Here is a 17637-nt window from a genome sequence, read left to right as displayed (position 1 = left end):
AAAAATAAATAAATCTGATTTTGTTTATTTAAATTGCATTTTTTTTTTTTTTTTTATCAAAAATTACTTTAGTAAAAAGCTTTTGGGGTAAAAATCTATCTAAAAATAGATTCTATTTAAGATACATTAATAATTTAGTTTATTCAGCATGAAATGGAGCTTAGTTATGTAGCATGAGGTTGTATATTCTGCAATATTTACATTTTTGGTAAACTCATTCAATGAATCCAAGTTCTGCAAGCTGAGATAACATGCATTGCATTGATGCCTTCACACAATTTCACAGTGGCCATGAGATAAAACAAAATTCAGGAATATTCTTTTATCCCATTGTTTTGCAAATCTATGTAGACTACAAACTGTACTAACTGTAAAATCGCTGCTTTACTAACCTGACAGCTTATTATTCTAAATAGGGAACCTTCATTTTGTTTGCAAATATTAAATATTCTAACTACCAGCAATAATGAGTCCTTACATTTAAAGAGCACCTGTCATTTCAGATCCATCATAGCAGCGCCTGTTAGCGGGCATCCACTCACCTGCTGCCACCATGTCCCTCACCTTGTTTTGTCACTGCCGCATCACCAGGCGTCCAATTAAAGTGAATGGGACTGTCGGTGAGTCAACAGCAGTCCACAGGAGGTGCTGCTGCGGGACAAAGATGACAGTTGCTCTTTAAAATTTATGATTTAAAGCAAATTGATTTAAATCAAACCCACTGTGTCTGTAACAAATAAAAAAAAAGTCTTCTGTAACTCTAGGTACAGCATATACAGTATATTTATGCCCTTTGTAATTATTTGCTATGGGGTGCCACACCAAAGAATTCAAGTACAAAAGTCATACATAAAATGGATAGAAATGTCCATACATTTTTTAGTACAACCAGATCTGAAAGTCCATGATATCGGACCACCTATGTTCAGCATAAGACAGATAACTTGCTTTACATTGCCCAAGCCATATTAAAGAGGTCAATAAAAACTTCAAGAAAGATAGGTGAAAGGTAATAGCAAGGATCTGCTTAAAGAGTAACCCCCCTTTTGTTGAGGGAAAAAAAAAACATTCCTTTCTGCGTGATCAATGTACATTGCAGGAATTTTAACAAACTATGGCGCAGATTCCTGCCTTTCGTTATTCTGAAGAAATAGCTGTTTGTTTGTCCATGTTCAGAGTGTATGTGTATGGGAGTGCTTTTATAATTATCAATCAGCTGCTGCACCTGCAGGGCTCTAATGAGGATCCCTTTAGATGAGATTTCCTTTGGGAGTATCTCACCAAAAATGACATTTTTGTTGCAGGGGATACCAAAAATCTGACTTGTATCTTAGTGCAGACTTCTGGGAAAAATCGGTGGGCCAAATACACAAGCAGGAAATTACCTTTTCAGGTAGCCATATTGCATTGCATTTTACAGAAAATGACATTACTGCACACTGACAAGGAAAGGTATTTTTTTTTTATTAAACATTCAATTACAACATGTCCCAATTGTAAAGGCTATATTATTTTTTATTTTCTATTTTTTTTTCCTACGGAGGTGGAGTTATCCTTTAAGGACATATTGAATAAGTGCTTACAACACTTTGAGAGGTCTAATTATGCACATTAGTGAGCTGCACTCATCAGTGTGGAACTTACAACTTGTAGCTCTGGATAGGTGATGTTGACAGCGATATACTCCATAAATTTTGCAAAACCTTCATTCAACCACAGATCGTTCCACCAGTCCATTGTCACCAAGTTCCCAAACCACTGAAGAAAGTAAAGTCAGTGTTAGCAAAGACCTCATGCATTTAAGACACAGAGCTTGTGTAATATACCAGGGATTCCTGGAGTATTACAATGTGCAGACAATCAAGAATTTCAGCACTGCTTAGGGGTTGTGCACACGGGTGTTGTCTAAGCTGTCAGGATGCATTTAAATACACATTAAATGTAAGTAAGCAATGCCCATGTACACAAGCCTTATCAATTCCAATGTCCAGCACTCTTCACCTAAGAGCCGGTTCACACAGGGGCGACACGACTTTCAACACGACTTTTGGAGGCAACTTGGACACGACTTAGACACGACCTGGGGCGACTTACAACGTGTCTTTAAGTCGCCCCAGGCCAGGCAACTTTTGCGGTGGCCAATCAGAGAATGAGCTCTGAAGGGGGAACTCCACGGCAAATTTAAAAAAAATGGCATGGGTTTCCCCTCCGAGAGCATACCAGGCCCTTAGGTCTGGTATGGATTCTAAGGGGAACCCCCTACGCTGATAAAACGGCATGGGGGTCCCCCCCAGATCCATACCAGACCCTTATCCGAGCACGCTACACGGCCGGCCAGGAAAGGGGGTGGGGACGAGCGAGCACCCCCCCCCCCCCGAGCCGTACCAGGCCGCGTGCCCTCAACATGGGGGGTGCCTTGGTGCTGCACGGCCCCCCCCTCCCCAAGGCACCCCCCCATGTTGAGGGCACGCGGCCTGGTACGGTTCAGGAGGGGGGCGCTCGCTGCTTCCCACCCCCTTTCCTTGCCGGCCAGGTAGCGTGCTCGGATAAGGGTCTGGTATGGATCTGGGGGAACTCCCACGCCGTTTTTTTCGGCGTAGGGGGTTCCCCTTAGAATCCATACCAGACCTAAGGGCCTGGTATGCTCTCGAAGGGGGAACCCACGCCAATTTTTTTTAATAAATTTGGCGTGGAGTTCCCTCTTGAGAGCTGATAATTCTGTCAGAGTCGCCTCCGTATAGACGGAGATCTGACTTGTAGGCAACCTCCATTGAAATAAATGGGTACCAGTCGCCTACAAGTCGGATTGAAGTAGTACATGAACCTTTTCTGAAGTCGGAGCGACTTCAGTAGTGTGCATTAAGACGGCTCTCATTCACTTACATTGATTTTTACATGTTGTCCAACCTGAGGCGACTAGGGGCAACCTGAAGTCGGATCTGAGTCGCCCCTGTGTGAACCGGCTCTAAGCAGGAGCTCAAGACATTTGTCTGCAATGTCACCTGTAGCTGCAATCTAAAATTATGATTGACCATGTGGATAAAAATCAATTCAGAGGATGGATTGGTGGGGTTTTAAGGTTGATATAGTATCACCTGGTGAACTGTATCTTTAGAGGCTCATAGAAAATCCCAGCACTTAAGAGGTTAAGTGCTTTGACCCCATGGAAAGAGTACATTGGATCCACAGTGTACAGTACATACAATGATGGTCTCTGCAGTGGCGTAGCTAGCACATCTGGCACCCGGGGCTGGACTTTTTTTGCACCCCCAAGAAAAATGGCATGTGGCAATATAGTGGCGCTATGCCAACATTGTGGGTGTGGTCGGATTGCATCAGCAGTGGGAGGAGCTTAAAGGGCCATATGCTTTAACCAATTCAATACAGGGCATTTTCACCCTCTTCCTGCCCAGACCAATTTTCAGCTTTCAGCGCTGTTACACTTTGAATGACAATTGCGCGGTCATGCAACACTGTACCCATATGAAATTTTGATAATTTTTTTTCCAATAAGCGTATATTGATTGGTTTGCACAAAAGTTATAGCCTCTACAAAAAAGGGGATACATTTATGGCATTTTTATTATTTTTTTTGTAATGCCGGCGATCTGCGATTTTTATCGTGACTGTGATATTGCAGCGAACACTTTTGACACTATTTTGGGACCATTCACATTTATACAGAGCTATAAAAATGCACTGATTACTGTGTAAATGTGACTGGCAGGGAAGGGGTTAACACTAGGGGGCGAGGAAGGGGTTAAATGTGTATCCTAGGGAGTGATTCTAACTGTAGGGGGAGGGGACTCACAAGGGGAGGAGACCGATCGGTGTTCCTCTGAACTGGGAACACTCCATCGGTCTCCTCTCCTCTGACAGGACGTGGATCTGTGTTTACACACACAGATCCATGATCCTGCTGTGGTTAATGACTGTGCCACAAGCAAGTATGTAGAAGACAGTACAAACCTGAGTACACTCAATTTAACCACTTGCCGACTGTCTCACGCCGATATATGTCGGCAAGTGTCAGGTTCCCGCAAAACAACGTATTTGTACATTGTCACCTTTAAGTGCCGCTGGAGGCGCGTCCGCCTACTGCACGGCGGGGTACCCGATGCGCGTGGCTGACAAGCGCAATTGCGGACACGAGAGCCAGCACAGGGATTTGTGTGTAAACACACAAATCCCTGTTCTGTCAGGGTAGAGGAGACATATTGTTTGTTCCTAGTAAGTAGGAACAGCGATATGCCGCCTCCCCCGGTCAGTCCTGTCCCCATACAGTTAGAAACACTAACTAGGGAACACATTTAACCCCTTGATCTCCCCCCCCCATGTTAACCCCTTCCCAGTCAGTGTCATTTATACAGTAATTGGTGCATTTTTATAGCACTGATCTCTGTATAAATGTCAATGGTCTCAAAAGTGTCCAATCTGTCTGCCACAATGTCGCAGTACCGATAAAAAGCTGACCACCGCCATTGCTAGCTGGTGGCTGTCAGGCTCTGGCTCTCTGCTCCCCCCCCCGGTGCTCACTGGGTGGCCAGCCCAGGCTCTCCCTGGCTTTCTGAGAGCCTAAGCCCCTGTACACACGGTCGGAGATTCTGCCAACCAAATCCGTCGGATTTTGTCCGTCAGATTTAGTCTGACGGATTGTGTCCAAAACTGTTGCATACACACGGTCGGACTAAGTTGTCGAAAAATCCGATCTTTCAGAACGTGATGACGTAATTTCGTTACGATGGGACTAGATTTAGGCTAGTAGCCAATAGCTTTGATGTAGGAATTTGATCTGAGCATGCGTGCCACTTGGTCCGATCAAAATTCTCTACACATGATTGGATTAGGTCCGACCGGCCCAGTTGGTTGGGAAATATTTCCAACATGTTGGAAAATTGGGTCCGACGGAGATTCGGACGGAATCATTCCGATGCATACCACACACAGTCGGATTATCTGACGACGCGGTCCGATAAGACGCATTCCGATGGATTCTCCGACCGTGTGTACGCGGCATAAGATGGGTGCCGGTCTAGGCATGTGAGTGGATCCCATTCATATGGTTGCGATCTTTCCCCAGCCTGGACCAACTCTGTGACATCCCCTGACAGCAGGTTTAAGCCTGTTGTCAGCTGAAAATGGGTCACAGGAGTGCAAAACAATCTGCACTGCTGTGATCAACAGGAGAAGTACAACCAAACAGACTTTGGCTGTACTTCTCCTTTAATAAATCTATCACACAACCTGTCTCTCTGCTCCTGTTTGGCATTACTTGCGACAAATGATAAATGTAAGCTGGGAGGTCCTTCGGGCACCCTCGATCCCCCTCTCATAGTCCAGGGCCTCCAGACACCTGCTTCCCTAGTCCACGGCCTCCAGACACCCTTCTAATCTAGGAACTCCAGTCAACCCCTCACCTAGTCCAATATCTCCCTCCCCCCCCCCCCCCCCATCCAGGGGCCTTTGCCCAACACACCAACCACAATTTCCTAGTCAATGACCTCCTAGTCCAGGGTCTCCTTTGCACTCCTCCCCTAGTCCAAGGCATCCTTTAAAGCCCACCCAAAGTTAAGAGCCTCCTCTGCACCCTGCTCTCCGAATCAAGGTCTTTTATCACTCCCACTTTTCAAGTCCAGGGCCTCCTCTACACCCCCCAATCCAGGGGCCCCTGTGTACTTCCCTCCTAGTCCAGGGCCTCCTGTGTACCCCCCCTCCAGCAGCACTTCTGCACCCCACAGTCCAGGGGCTCCTCCGAACTCCCCAGCCCAAGGCCTCCTCCGCAACCCCCATCAGCCAAGGGCCTCCACTGAACCCCCAGTCCAGGGCCTCCTCTGCACCCTTCCTCAGCCCAGGGCCTCCACTAACCCCCCCCGGTCCAGGGCCTCTTGTGCACCCCCTCAGCCCAGGACCTTCACTGCACCCCCCAGTCCAGGGCTTCCTCTGCACCCCCCAGCCCAGGGCCTACTCCACACCCCTCTTCTGCACCCCACTGTCCAGTCCCTTCTTTGAAGCCTCTCCTTCTCTGGGTTGTCTCATGCAGAAAAAACATAGGCTGTTTGGGCACTGGACAGGACTAGTTCATTACACTTGATAGGGCAGCAGTGACACCCTGAGAGCAGCGGTTCCCAATGCAAGTGGGAGCAGAACCCCTGGTGGCGCCCCCCTAGATGCATCACCCTGGGCAGGCGTTTGACCCTGGGTCTCTGTAACTAAATAGTGAGTAGTCACTAGAAAATACACTTTAAACCATAGGACTTAAGTGTCTGCATTATTGGCTATTAGTATTGGTTAAAGAAGTGGAGACTTCAGTTCAATATTTTTAAATGTAAACTAATGCTCCTAGGGAAAAATAATTCCTTCAGAGAGTACAACATAGGGGGTATAGTGTTAACCAGCATTACAGAAGAAAATGATTTGGGGGTGCTTATTTCAGCTGATTACAAAACAAGCAGACCATATAGCCATGCAGTGGGAAAGAGAATAGAATTCTAGAATGCATCACTAGAGGGGTCACTAGCAGGAGGAAGGAGGTTCCGATTCCCCTATAGATCCTTAGAGCAACTTTGTTTAGAATACTGTGTCCAGTTCTGGAGACCTCACTTGCAAAAGTATATTGATAAGATAGAACGAGTCCAGGAACAGGTAACAAAAATGGTGAAAGGTTTGGGGGATAAAACATTGAGCGTGACTTCAGGAACTTAATATTTACAGTGTGGAGGAAAGAAGGGAAAGGGGAGACATGATTCAAACCCTTAAAGCAGCGTTCCAGCCGTTTCTCTGTTTATTAAAAGTCAGCAGCTACAAAAAGTGTAGCTGCTGACCTTTAGGAAACACAAACGCACCTGTCCCATGGTCCAGCAATGTGGCCACCCGAAGACTCGGTTCTTTCCCCTGCACCGGCATGACCAGTGTGGGCACTCGGCTGTGACAGCTTACAGGTTCACAGCCGATTGCCCACTGTGCATTCGCGAGTAGCGCTGCGTGTCCTGAATGGCCGGGCAATCTTCTGGGACCTGTGATGTGTCCCAGAAGATTGCAGGGAGGGAGGGGGAGAGGAGAACTTCCACTCGGGGCAGCGCGGCACTCTGATTGGCAGTGGGGGCTGGGTACATGTCAAAACTAGGTACCAGCTTCCCCCCCAAAAAAAATTGCATGCCAAATGTGGCATGTCAGGGGGTCAGGAGTCCTTAAAGCGGAAATTCCACTTTTGGGTGGAACCCCTCTTTAAATACATTAGGGGGTGAATAAGGTTCAGGAGGGCAGTCTTTTCAATATGAAGCCAAAATTAAGAACAGGGGGACATGACCTCAAACTAACTGGAGGGAAGTTTAAAACTAATCTTAGAAAGTATTATTTTACTACAGCAGGGGTAGTGGGACAGTCAGTGGTAAACGGCTTCAAAGATGCTTGGGATGAACATAGATCTATAGGCAAACAACAACATTAACATAAAAAAAAAAAAATGGGCATACGAGAGGGACTACTCGCTCTATTTCTGATGTCACATTTCTATGTTTCTATGTAGTAGTAGTTTTAGAGAGCACAGTTTCTGGCCCTCTAAGAAAGTAGTTGTGCATGATCCAGTTTAAAAGTGCAGGAAGGAGAGACTGAGCAGAAAGTCGGTTGGCAATGTTAGCTCCAACAGGTCAAAGTACAAGAAAAAAAAGATGGCGTTTCAAAACAGACAAGAAGCTAAGGGAACACGATAGGGTTGATTTATTAAAACAGCAAATAGACTGTTCACAAGTGACTAAGGCATTTGCCCCAGGGCTTAGTGAATGTAACATTTCACTTTAGAAAGAATAACCAATATCATGCAAATATAAATAAATAAAACAGCATTTTTGCTTACACATGATTGGATAATGGAAGTCAGCAGAGCTTTGCCACATTCACTAAGCTCAGAAACATTTTTCAAAAAATGCAACTTCCCTTGCAAAGCAAACAATCTTGTTGCCTTTAGGAAATCAATCCCTATATAAAATGGTGTTAATCCAGAGCCCTTTGACAGGATTTTCAGCAGTTGGTTTATATAGTCACCAAGCATCTTTATATCCAAGTCCCTACCCACCTGGTGCGCCAGTTCATGAGCAATGACCATTGTGATCCAGAGTTTACTAGAGGCTGTGGATGTCTTTGGGTCAAACAATAATGAGGACTCTCGGTATGTTGTTAAGCCCCAGTTTTCCATTGCACCGGACTGAAAGTCAGGAATTGCAGCAAGATCTTTAAAACAAGAAGCAGTCCATTATCAACACTAGCAACACATACTACCAACCTTAGAAAAGATTCCCAGGCAGAAACACAGTACCTTGTTTTGGCAATGGATATGGAATACGGAAATATTCTTCATAAAAGTCCAAAAGTTTTACTGCTGCACCTAAAGCATACGTAGCCTGCTCTATCTTGTGGGGAACGGTGTAAACTGAAATCTGAAAACGGAAGCAGAAAAATCATACAGAACGTAAAACACATACAGCTTTTGACCTACAATGTAACCACTTACAGTATCTCACAAAAGTGAGTACACCCCTCACATTTTTGTAAATATTTTATCCTAACTTTTCATGTGACAACACTGAAGAAATTACACTTTGCTACAATGTAAAGTGGTGAGTGCACAGCTTGTATAACAGTGTAAATTTGCTGTCCCCTCAAAATAACTCAACACACAGCCATCAATATCTAAAGCGCTGGCAACAAAAGTGAGTACATCCCTAAGTGAAAATGTCCAAATTGGGCCCAATTAGCCATTTTCCCTCCCGGGTGTAATGTGACTAGTGATGGACGAACTTCCGACGGGACGTTTCGCGAACGCGAAACGCGAACGGACACAAACGTTCGCGAAAACGACCGTTCGCCGCGGGCTCCATTGACTTCAATGGGAGGCGAATTTCGCAAACCTTTAGGTCGAATTTGCGGCCACGGGGTAATTATTAGGGGGTAGCACGTAGTCCCACCACCTGGACAATAGCATAATACATGTATGAGGTGAATTTGGGATCGATAACTACAAGCATTTTTTTTTTATTTGGGAAATTGTTCTGACAATTCAGGACTATGGAGCTAATGAAGGCAATGGAGGAGAGGGAAGGTCAGGGACCAGGGTAGGCAAACAAGAGGGTGCAGGAGATACAGAGCACTGACAGCAGCACCGTAATACAGAGCACTGACATCAGCACCGTGACATACAGCGCTGACAGCAGCTCCGTGACATACAGCGCTGACAGCAGCTCCGTGACATACAGCGCTGACAGCATCTCCGTGACATACAGCGCTGACAGCAGCTCCGTGACATACAGCGCTGACAGCAGCTCCGTGACATACAGCGCTGACAGCAGCACCGTGACATACAGCGCTGACAGCAGCTCCGTGACATACAGCGCTGACAGCAGCTCCGTGACATACAGCGCTGACAGCAGCTCCGTGACATACAGCACTGACAGCAGCTCCGTGACATACAGCGCTGACAGCAGCTCCGTGACATACAGCGCTGACAGCAGCACCGTGACATACAGCGCTGACAGCAGCTCCGTGACATACAGCGCTGACAGCAGCTCCGTGACATACAGCACTGACAGCAGCTCCGTGACATACAGCGCTGACAGCAGCTCCGTGACATACAGCGCTGACAGCAGCACCGTGACATACAGCGCTGACAGCAGCTCCGTGACATACAGCGCTGACAGCAGCTCCGTGACATACAGCGCTGACAGCAGCTCCGTGACATACAGCGCTGACAGCAGCTCCGTGACATACAGCGCTGACAGCAGCTCCGTGACATACAGCGCTGACAGCAGCTCCGTGACATACAGCGCTGACAGCAGCTCCGTGACATACAGCGCTGACAGCAGCACCGTGACATACAGCGCTGACAGCAGCTCCGTGACATACAGCGCTGACAGCAGCTCCGTGACATACAGCGCTGACAGCAGCACCGTGACATACAGCGCTGACAGCAGCTCCGTGACATACAGCGCTGACAGCAGCTCCGTGACATACAGCGCTGACAGCAGCTCCGTGACATACAGCGCTGACAGCAGCTCCGTGACATACAGCGCTGACAGCAGCTCCGTGACATACAGCGCTGACAGCAGCTCCGTGACATACAGCGCTGACAGCAGCTCCGTGACATACAGCGCTGACAGCAGCTCCGTGACATACAGCGCTGACAGCAGCTCCGTGACATACAGCGCTGACAGCAGCTCCGTGACATACAGCGCTGACAGCAGCTCCGTGACATACAGCGCTGACAGCAGCTCCGTGACATACAGCGCTGACAGCAGCTCCGTGACATACAGCGCTGACAGCAGCACCGTAAGCAGCCCCAGGAGGAAGTCAGCACAGCACAGGGATGGTGTGATCCCCTCATAATAAGAACCCCCAGGAGGAAGTCAGCACAGCACAGGGATGGTGGGAGCCCCTCATAATAAGAACACCCAGGAGGAAGTCAGCACAGCACAGGGATGGTGGGAACCCCTCATAATAAGCAGCCCCAGTAGAAATATGACACCGCTCAACCTCTTCAAAGAGGAGGGTAGGGGCATATAGTACGGTGTGCTTTTTTGGGTCAGGGAAGTGAGCCAAATGAATTAAGAAGGTCTGTGTGCTTGATTCCAAAAATTGTTTATAGACATATACATGGTCTACTGATCACATGTGTTGAATTCCTCCGAGATCCATGCCTCATTCATTTTTAGAAATGTGAGGTAGTTAACACTGTGGTGAGCTAGGCGAGTACGCTTATCGGTCACAATCCCCCCTGCTGCGCTGAACGTCCTTTCGGACAGGACACTGGATGAGGGGCAAGCCAACAGTTCGATTGCAAATTGGGCAAGCTCTGGCCAGAGGTCAAGCCTGCCCACCCAGTAGTCTAGGGGTTCATCACTCCTCAGAGCGTCCACATCGGCCGTTAACCCAATGTAGTCGGACACCTGACGGTCTAGGCGTTCCCTGATGCTGGATCCGGATGACACCTGTCGATGGGTCGGCTGAAAGAATGACCTCATATCCGAAGTCACCAACACATCTTCAAACCGGCCTCTTCTTGCAGGCGCTGTTGGATTGGTACCCGCAAATCCTTCTCTGGGAGTGGGAATTGCTCCTCTGCCAGCGCACGCAAAAGCAGAATGCAGCATTTCTCGAAGCAAGGCCTGGAAGTGCTGCATTCTGACAGCCCTCTGCGACGGCGGTAACATTTCCGCCATTTTGTGTTTGTACCGGGGGTCTAAGTACGTTGCCACCCAGTACTGGTCCTTGACCCTCATGCTTTTTATACGGGGGTCCCTATTAAAACACTGGAGCATGAAGGCCCCCATTTGCACTAAAGTGGAAGCGGTGTGGTGGCCTGGCTCCTGCTCATCATCCAGGATAATGTCGTCCTCTTCATTCTCCTCTCCCCATCCTCGCACAACAGGGATCCCAGAAAGGTTTAAAGCATGCTCTTCTTGCTCCTGCTCATCCGCCCCGGCACCATCCTCCTCTGACTCCTCATCAGACTCCTGTTGTTGACTTGTCTCAGATAGAGTAGCCCCCCCTGGGAATTCATCCAGCATTGCGACTTCCTCATCTTCCCGCTCCTGCTCCTCCACAGCCTGATCAATGACACGACGCAATGCACGCTCCAGAAAGAAGGCATAAGGTACCATGTCACTGATGGCGCCATGGCTGCGACTGACCAGTTTGGTGATCTCCTCAAATGGCCGCAGAAGTCTGCATGTGTCGCGCATGAGCAGCCACTGGCGCGGTGAAAAAAAACCCAGCTCCCCAGAACCGTTTCTTTCGCAGAGTTCATACAGGTAGACGTTAACTGCACGTTTCTGCTGGAGCAGCCTATCAAGCATATAGAAGGTTGAGTTCCATCGCGTCGGGCAATCGCAAATAAGACGTCTGACCGGCAGATGGTGTCGCCGCTGAATGTCAGCAAGGCGAGCCATGGCCGTGTAAGATCTTCTGAAATGGGCCGAGATTTTCCTTGCCTGCCGCAAGATGTCCTGGACCCCAGGGTATTTGACAAGGAATCGCTGCACGACCAAGTTTAAGACGTGTGCCATGCACGGCACGTGCGTGATTTTGCCCTGTTTCAATGCGCTAAGCAGATTGGCACCGTTGTCACACACCACTTTACCAACTGTCAAATTGAGCGGTGTTAGCCACTCATCTGCCTGTGAACGCAAAGCTGAAAGGAGTGCCGGGCCAGTGTGGCTCTTTGCTTCCAGGCACAACAGACGCAGCACGGCATGGCAACGTCTCACCTGGCATGTGGAATAGGTTCTGGGGAGCTTGGGCGGTGCAGTGGAAGAGACGCTAGCAGCGGAAAAGGAGGAGGCAGCTGAGGAGGAGAGGGAGGAGGATGGAGTAGGAGGAGGAGAAGAAGAGTCAGGCCTGCATGCAATCCGTGGCGGTAAAACCAAATCTACACGGGTGCCACGGGTTACATGCTTGACGGCCGTCAGAAGGTTCACCCAGTGGGCAGTAAAACTGATATACCTTCCCTGCCCGTGTTTGCTAGACCACGTGTCTGTGGTCAGATGTATCTTGGCACCGACACTGTGTGCCAGAGATACATTCACTTGCCGCTGAACATGGCCATATAGCTCTGGGATGCCCTTCTCTGAGAAATACTTCCTTCCTGGGACCTTCCATTGTGGTGTTCCAATGGCCACAAATTTGCGAAAGGCCTCCGAGTCCACCAGTTTATATGGCAGTAGTTGGCGGGCTATGAGTTCTGACAAGCCAGCCGCCAACCGTTGGGCAAGAGGGTTATCCGGCGTCATCATTTTTTTACGCTCAAACATTAGGCCCACGGAAGCCTGCCTTTTTGCAGAAAAATGTGAGCTTGGCGTGATGGAAGGTGGAGTGGAGGACAATTGTGAGGAGAGAGGAGAAGGAGAAGTAGAAGACGAGGCTGGACGGTGAGAGCCTGCAGTGTGGCTTTGTGTGTTCCGTTGCTCCCACTGGGCTCGGTGATGGCTGCTCATGTGCCTTCTTAAGGCGGTCGTCCCTAGGTGAGTATTGGGCTTACCGCGACTAACGCGTTGACTGCAAAGATTGCAGATGGCAACGCTATTGTCAGCAGCGGACACGTTAAAAAAAGCCCACACTGCGGAGCCATGTGCCGGTGTCCTGGGAGCGCCAGATGTGACCGTACATGGTCGATGACTCGCTCCTGATACATTTGCAGTCTGCTTTGTCCCTGCTGTGCAATGTAAGTCATTGCTGCTTCTCCTCCCTATCTGCTGGTCCATATCTCCCTCTGAACTCCCCTCCTCTTCCTCTCTTGTGGGCACCCACGTGACATCACTAGACACGTCATCATCAACGTCACCTTCCCCACCGCTATAAGTAGAGTAGGCAGCAACACCGGGGACCAACCTCCTCCTTGGGCTGATCTGGGTACTGGCGTCAGACTGCTGAGTAGCGCTTGTTGCTACCTCCTCTTCCTGATCCAATACCAAGAGTGGCTGCGCATCAGAAATGTCCTCTTGATATGGATCGGAAAATAATTCCAGTGACTCAAGCGGAAGGTATGTGGTGGTGGTGGTGGTGGTCGTGTTGTTGGTGGTAGTGTCTTTGGGGGTGCACATAGCAGAGAGTGAAGAAGAGGGTGCAGATCGAGAGGATGAGGAGGGTGCAGAAGAGTAAGGCTGAGCGAGCCACTCAACCAAGTCTGGTGCATCCTTTAAAGTAATTGAACGCACCTTCTGCAACTTCCCACTTTGGCTCAAGCCTGTTGCTCCTGCCCTACCCCTACCACCCCTGCGGAAGGGCCTGCCTCTTCCTCTGCATGTCATTTTTTAAATGACCCTGTGACAAAACTCTTAGTCCCTATACCGCTGAAGGACTGCTGCAGTATAGGTGAGCGGTCAGCAGTGGTGCACGTCAACCCTATCTATTGTGGACCTATAGCGGTCCTTACAGAACAGCAGACTGTACCGCACTCAAGCCTATGTACCGTAGCACCCTATACCAAGTTACCAGTCCTTATAAGAACTTTTGTGGACCAAGCAGGTTGTGTATTAGTGTTTAGCAGACTGTACGTCAGTCCCTATACCGCTGAAGGACTGCTGCAGTATAGGGCAGCGGTCAGCAGTGGTGCACGTCAACCCTATCTATTGTGGACCGATAGCGGTCCTTACAGAACAGCAGACTGTACCGCACTCAAGCCTATGTACCGTAGCACCCTATACCAAGTTACCAGTCCTTATAAGAACTTTTGTGGACCAAGCAGGTTGTGTATTAGTGTTTAGCAGACTGTACGTCAGTCCCTATACCGCTGAAGGACTGCTGCAGTATAGGGCAGCGGTCAGCAGTGGTGCACGTCAACCCTATCTATTGTGGACCGATAGCGGTCCTTACAGAACAGCAGACTGTACCGCACTCAAGCCTATGTACCGTAGCACCCTATACCAAGTTACCAGTCCTTATAAGAACTTTTGTGGAACAAGCAGGTTGTGTGTTAGTGATTAGCAGACTGTACGTCAGTCCCTATACCAATGAAGGACTGCTGCAGTATAGGGCAGCGGTCAGCAGTAGTGCACGGCAACCCTATGTATTGTGGACCGATAGCGGTCCTTACAGAACAGCAGACTGTACCGCACTCAAGCCTATGTACCGTAGCACCCTATACCAAGTTACCAGTCCTTATAAGAACTTTTGTGGACCAAGCAGGTTGTGTATTAGTGTTTAGCAGACTGTACGTCAGTCCCTATACCGCTGAAGGACTGCTGCAGTATAGGGCAGCGGTCAGCAGTGGTGCACGTCAACCCTATGTATTGTGGACCGATAGCGGTCCTTACAGAACAGCAGACTGTAACGCACTCAGGCCTATGTACCGTAGCACCCTATACCAAGTTACCAGTCCTTATAAGAACTTTTGTGGACCAAGCAGGTTGTGTGTTAGTGATTAGCAGACTGTACGTCAGTCCCTATACCAATGAAGGACTGCTGCAGTATAGGGCAGCGGTCAGCAGTAGTGCACGGCAACCCTATGTATTGTGGACCGATAGCGGTCCTTACAGAACAGCAGACTGTAACGCACTCAGGCCTATGTACCGTAGCACCCTATACCAAGTTACCAGTCCTTATAAAAACTTTTGTGGACCAAGCAGGTTGTGTGTTAGTGTTTAGCAGACTGTGCGTCAGTCCCTATACCGCTGAAGGACTGCTGCAGTATAGGGCAGCGGTCAGCAGTGGTGCACGTCAACCCTATCTATTGTGGACCGATAGCGGTCCTTACAGAACAGCAGACTGTACCGCACTCAAGCCTATGTACCGTAGCACCCTATACCAAGTTACCAGTCCTTATAAGAACTTTTGTGGACCAAGCAGGTTGTGTATTAGTGTTTAGCAGACTGTACGTCAGTCCCTATACCGCTGAAGGACTGCTGCAGTATAGGGCAGCGGTCAGCAGTGGTGCACGTCAACCCTATCTATTGTGGACCGATAGCGGTCCTTACAGAACAGCAGACTGTACCGCACTCAAGCCTATGTACCGTAGCACCCTATACCAAGTTACCAGTCCTTATAAGAACTTTTGTGGACCAAGCAGGTTGTGTATTAGTGTTTAGCAGACTGTACGTCAGTCCCTATACCGCTGAAGGACTGCTGCAGTATAGGGCAGCGGTCAGCAGTGGTGCACGTCAACCCTATCTATTGTGGACCGATAGCGGTCCTTACAGAACAGCAGACTGTACCGCACTCAAGCCTATGTACCGTAGCACCCTATACCAAGTTACCAGTCCTTATAAGAACTTTTGTGGAACAAGCAGGTTGTGTGTTAGTGATTAGCAGACTGTACGTCAGTCCCTATACCAATGAAGGACTGCTGCAGTATAGGGCAGCGGTCAGCAGTAGTGCACGGCAACCCTATGTATTGTGGACCGATAGCGGTCCTTACAGAACAGCAGACTGTACCGCACTCAAGCCTATGTACCGTAGCACCCTATACCAAGTTACCAGTCCTTATAAGAACTTTTGTGGACCAAGCAGGTTGTGTGTTAGTGATTAGCAGACTGTACGTCAGTCCCTATACCAATGAAGGACTGCTGCAGTATAGGGCAGCGGTCAGCAGTAGTGCACGGCAACCCTATGTATTGTGGACCGATAGCGGTCCTTACAGAACAGCAGACTGTACCGCACTCAAGCCTATGTACCGTAGCACCCTATACCAAGTTACCAGTCCTTATAAGAACTTTTGTGGACCAAGCAGGTTGTGTGTTAGTGATTAGCAGACTGTACGTCAGTCCCTATACCAATGAAGGACTGCTGCAGTATAGGGCAGCGGTCAGCAGTAGTGCACGGCAACCCTATGTATTGTGGACCGATAGCGGTCCTTACAGAACAGCAGACTGTACCGCACCCAAGCCTATGTACCGTAGCACCCTAGACAGACCAAGTTACCAGTCCTGATAAAGAGCTTTGTGGAACAAGTGAGTTGTGAATGATTAGCAGACTGCAGCAGAAGGGCAGCAGTCAAGTATAATATTCTTTCTATATTTGGAAGAAAGAATATTATACGTGTACAAGCCTATTACCGTACCACTGATACCAGTCCTGAAAAGAACCTTTGTGGAACTAATAGTAACAGCAAGTCTTTAAAATTATCCTCACTGCCTGACACACTGCTTCCTGCCTGTCCCTATACAAATTGGCAAAAAAGAGTAGGCTGGAACGATTAGCTGGAACAGCTCTTTTGTGGACCTGATAGTAACAGCTAATGATGATGATGATGATGATGATGAAGAAAGACTAATCTGGCTGAGCTGTCCCTAAAATAGCAGCATACAGCGCTCTGTCCCTTTATCTAAACTGACAAAAGAAACTCAGGCTGCTGACCTAACACCTATACCAGTCCTGAAAAGAACTTTTGTGTACCAAATAGCTAGCGTTTTCTCTGTCCCTACTCCACACAGGATCCTTTCCCTACAGTGACAGAAGAAAGAATGTAAAATGGCCACCGGATCGGGTGTATTTATAGGTTAGGGGGAATGTCCAAGTGTCCATGAGCTGTCATGTCTCAATTGGTTGTCCTGTAACACATGATAAACGTGTCACGAAAGGTTAAAGTTCTTGTATACATTAAACACGTAAGTCCGCCGGGGCGAACGACGGAAAAAGGCGTTCGAACCCGCGGACGGCGAAAGTCGGAAATTCGCCGCGAAACGACCGCCGGGCGAACCGTTCGGCCATCACTAAATGTGACTTGTTAGTGTTTACAAGGTCTCAGGTGTGAATGGGGAGCAGGTGTGTTAAATTTGGTGTTATCACTCTCACTCTCTCATACTGGTCACTGGAAGTTCAACATGGCACCTCATGGCTTAGGCTCAGAACTCTCTGAGGATCTGAAAAAATAATTGTTGCTCTACATAAAGATGGCCTAGGCTATAAGAAGTTTGCCAAAACCCTGAAACTGAGCTGCAGCCCAGTGGCCAAGACCAAACAGTGGATTAACAGGATAGGTTCCACTCAGAACAGGCCTCTCCATGGTTGACCAAAAAAAGCTGAGTGCACATGCTCAGCGTCATATTCAGAGGTTGTTTTGGGGAAATAGACTCATGAGTGCTACCAGCATTGCTGCAGATGTTGAAGTGGTGGGGGGTCAACCTATCAGTGCTCAGACCATACACCACACACTGC

The 17637-nt window shown here is 48.5% G+C and overlaps 1 protein-coding gene across 3 annotated transcripts in view; it reads right to left on the bottom strand.

Annotated features, from left to right (window-relative positions):
• The window catches only part of ERAP1 (endoplasmic reticulum aminopeptidase 1), a 150806-nt gene that overhangs the window by 36755 nt on the left and 96414 nt on the right, over positions 1–17637 (bottom strand). For all 3 annotated transcript variants that reach the window (XM_077462357.1, XM_077462359.1, XM_077462360.1), the window contains 3 exons: positions 8312–8432; positions 8072–8226; positions 1645–1758 (listed from right to left, as the gene is read on the bottom strand). In XM_077462357.1, the coding sequence (XP_077318483.1) occupies positions 1645–1758; positions 8072–8226; positions 8312–8432 (390 nt within the window). The remainder of the gene's footprint in view (positions 1–1644; positions 1759–8071; positions 8227–8311; positions 8433–17637) is intronic.

This window comes from Lithobates pipiens, unplaced genomic scaffold (assembly GCF_037356315.1).
Source record: "Lithobates pipiens isolate NorthernLeopardFrog02 unplaced genomic scaffold, aLitPip1_a1.2 Scaffold_3, whole genome shotgun sequence".
Taxonomy (NCBI): domain Eukaryota; kingdom Metazoa; phylum Chordata; class Amphibia; order Anura; family Ranidae; genus Lithobates; species Lithobates pipiens.
The sequence above is the reverse complement of the archived record's forward strand: the minus strand, read 5'-3'. Positions and strand labels throughout refer to the sequence as shown.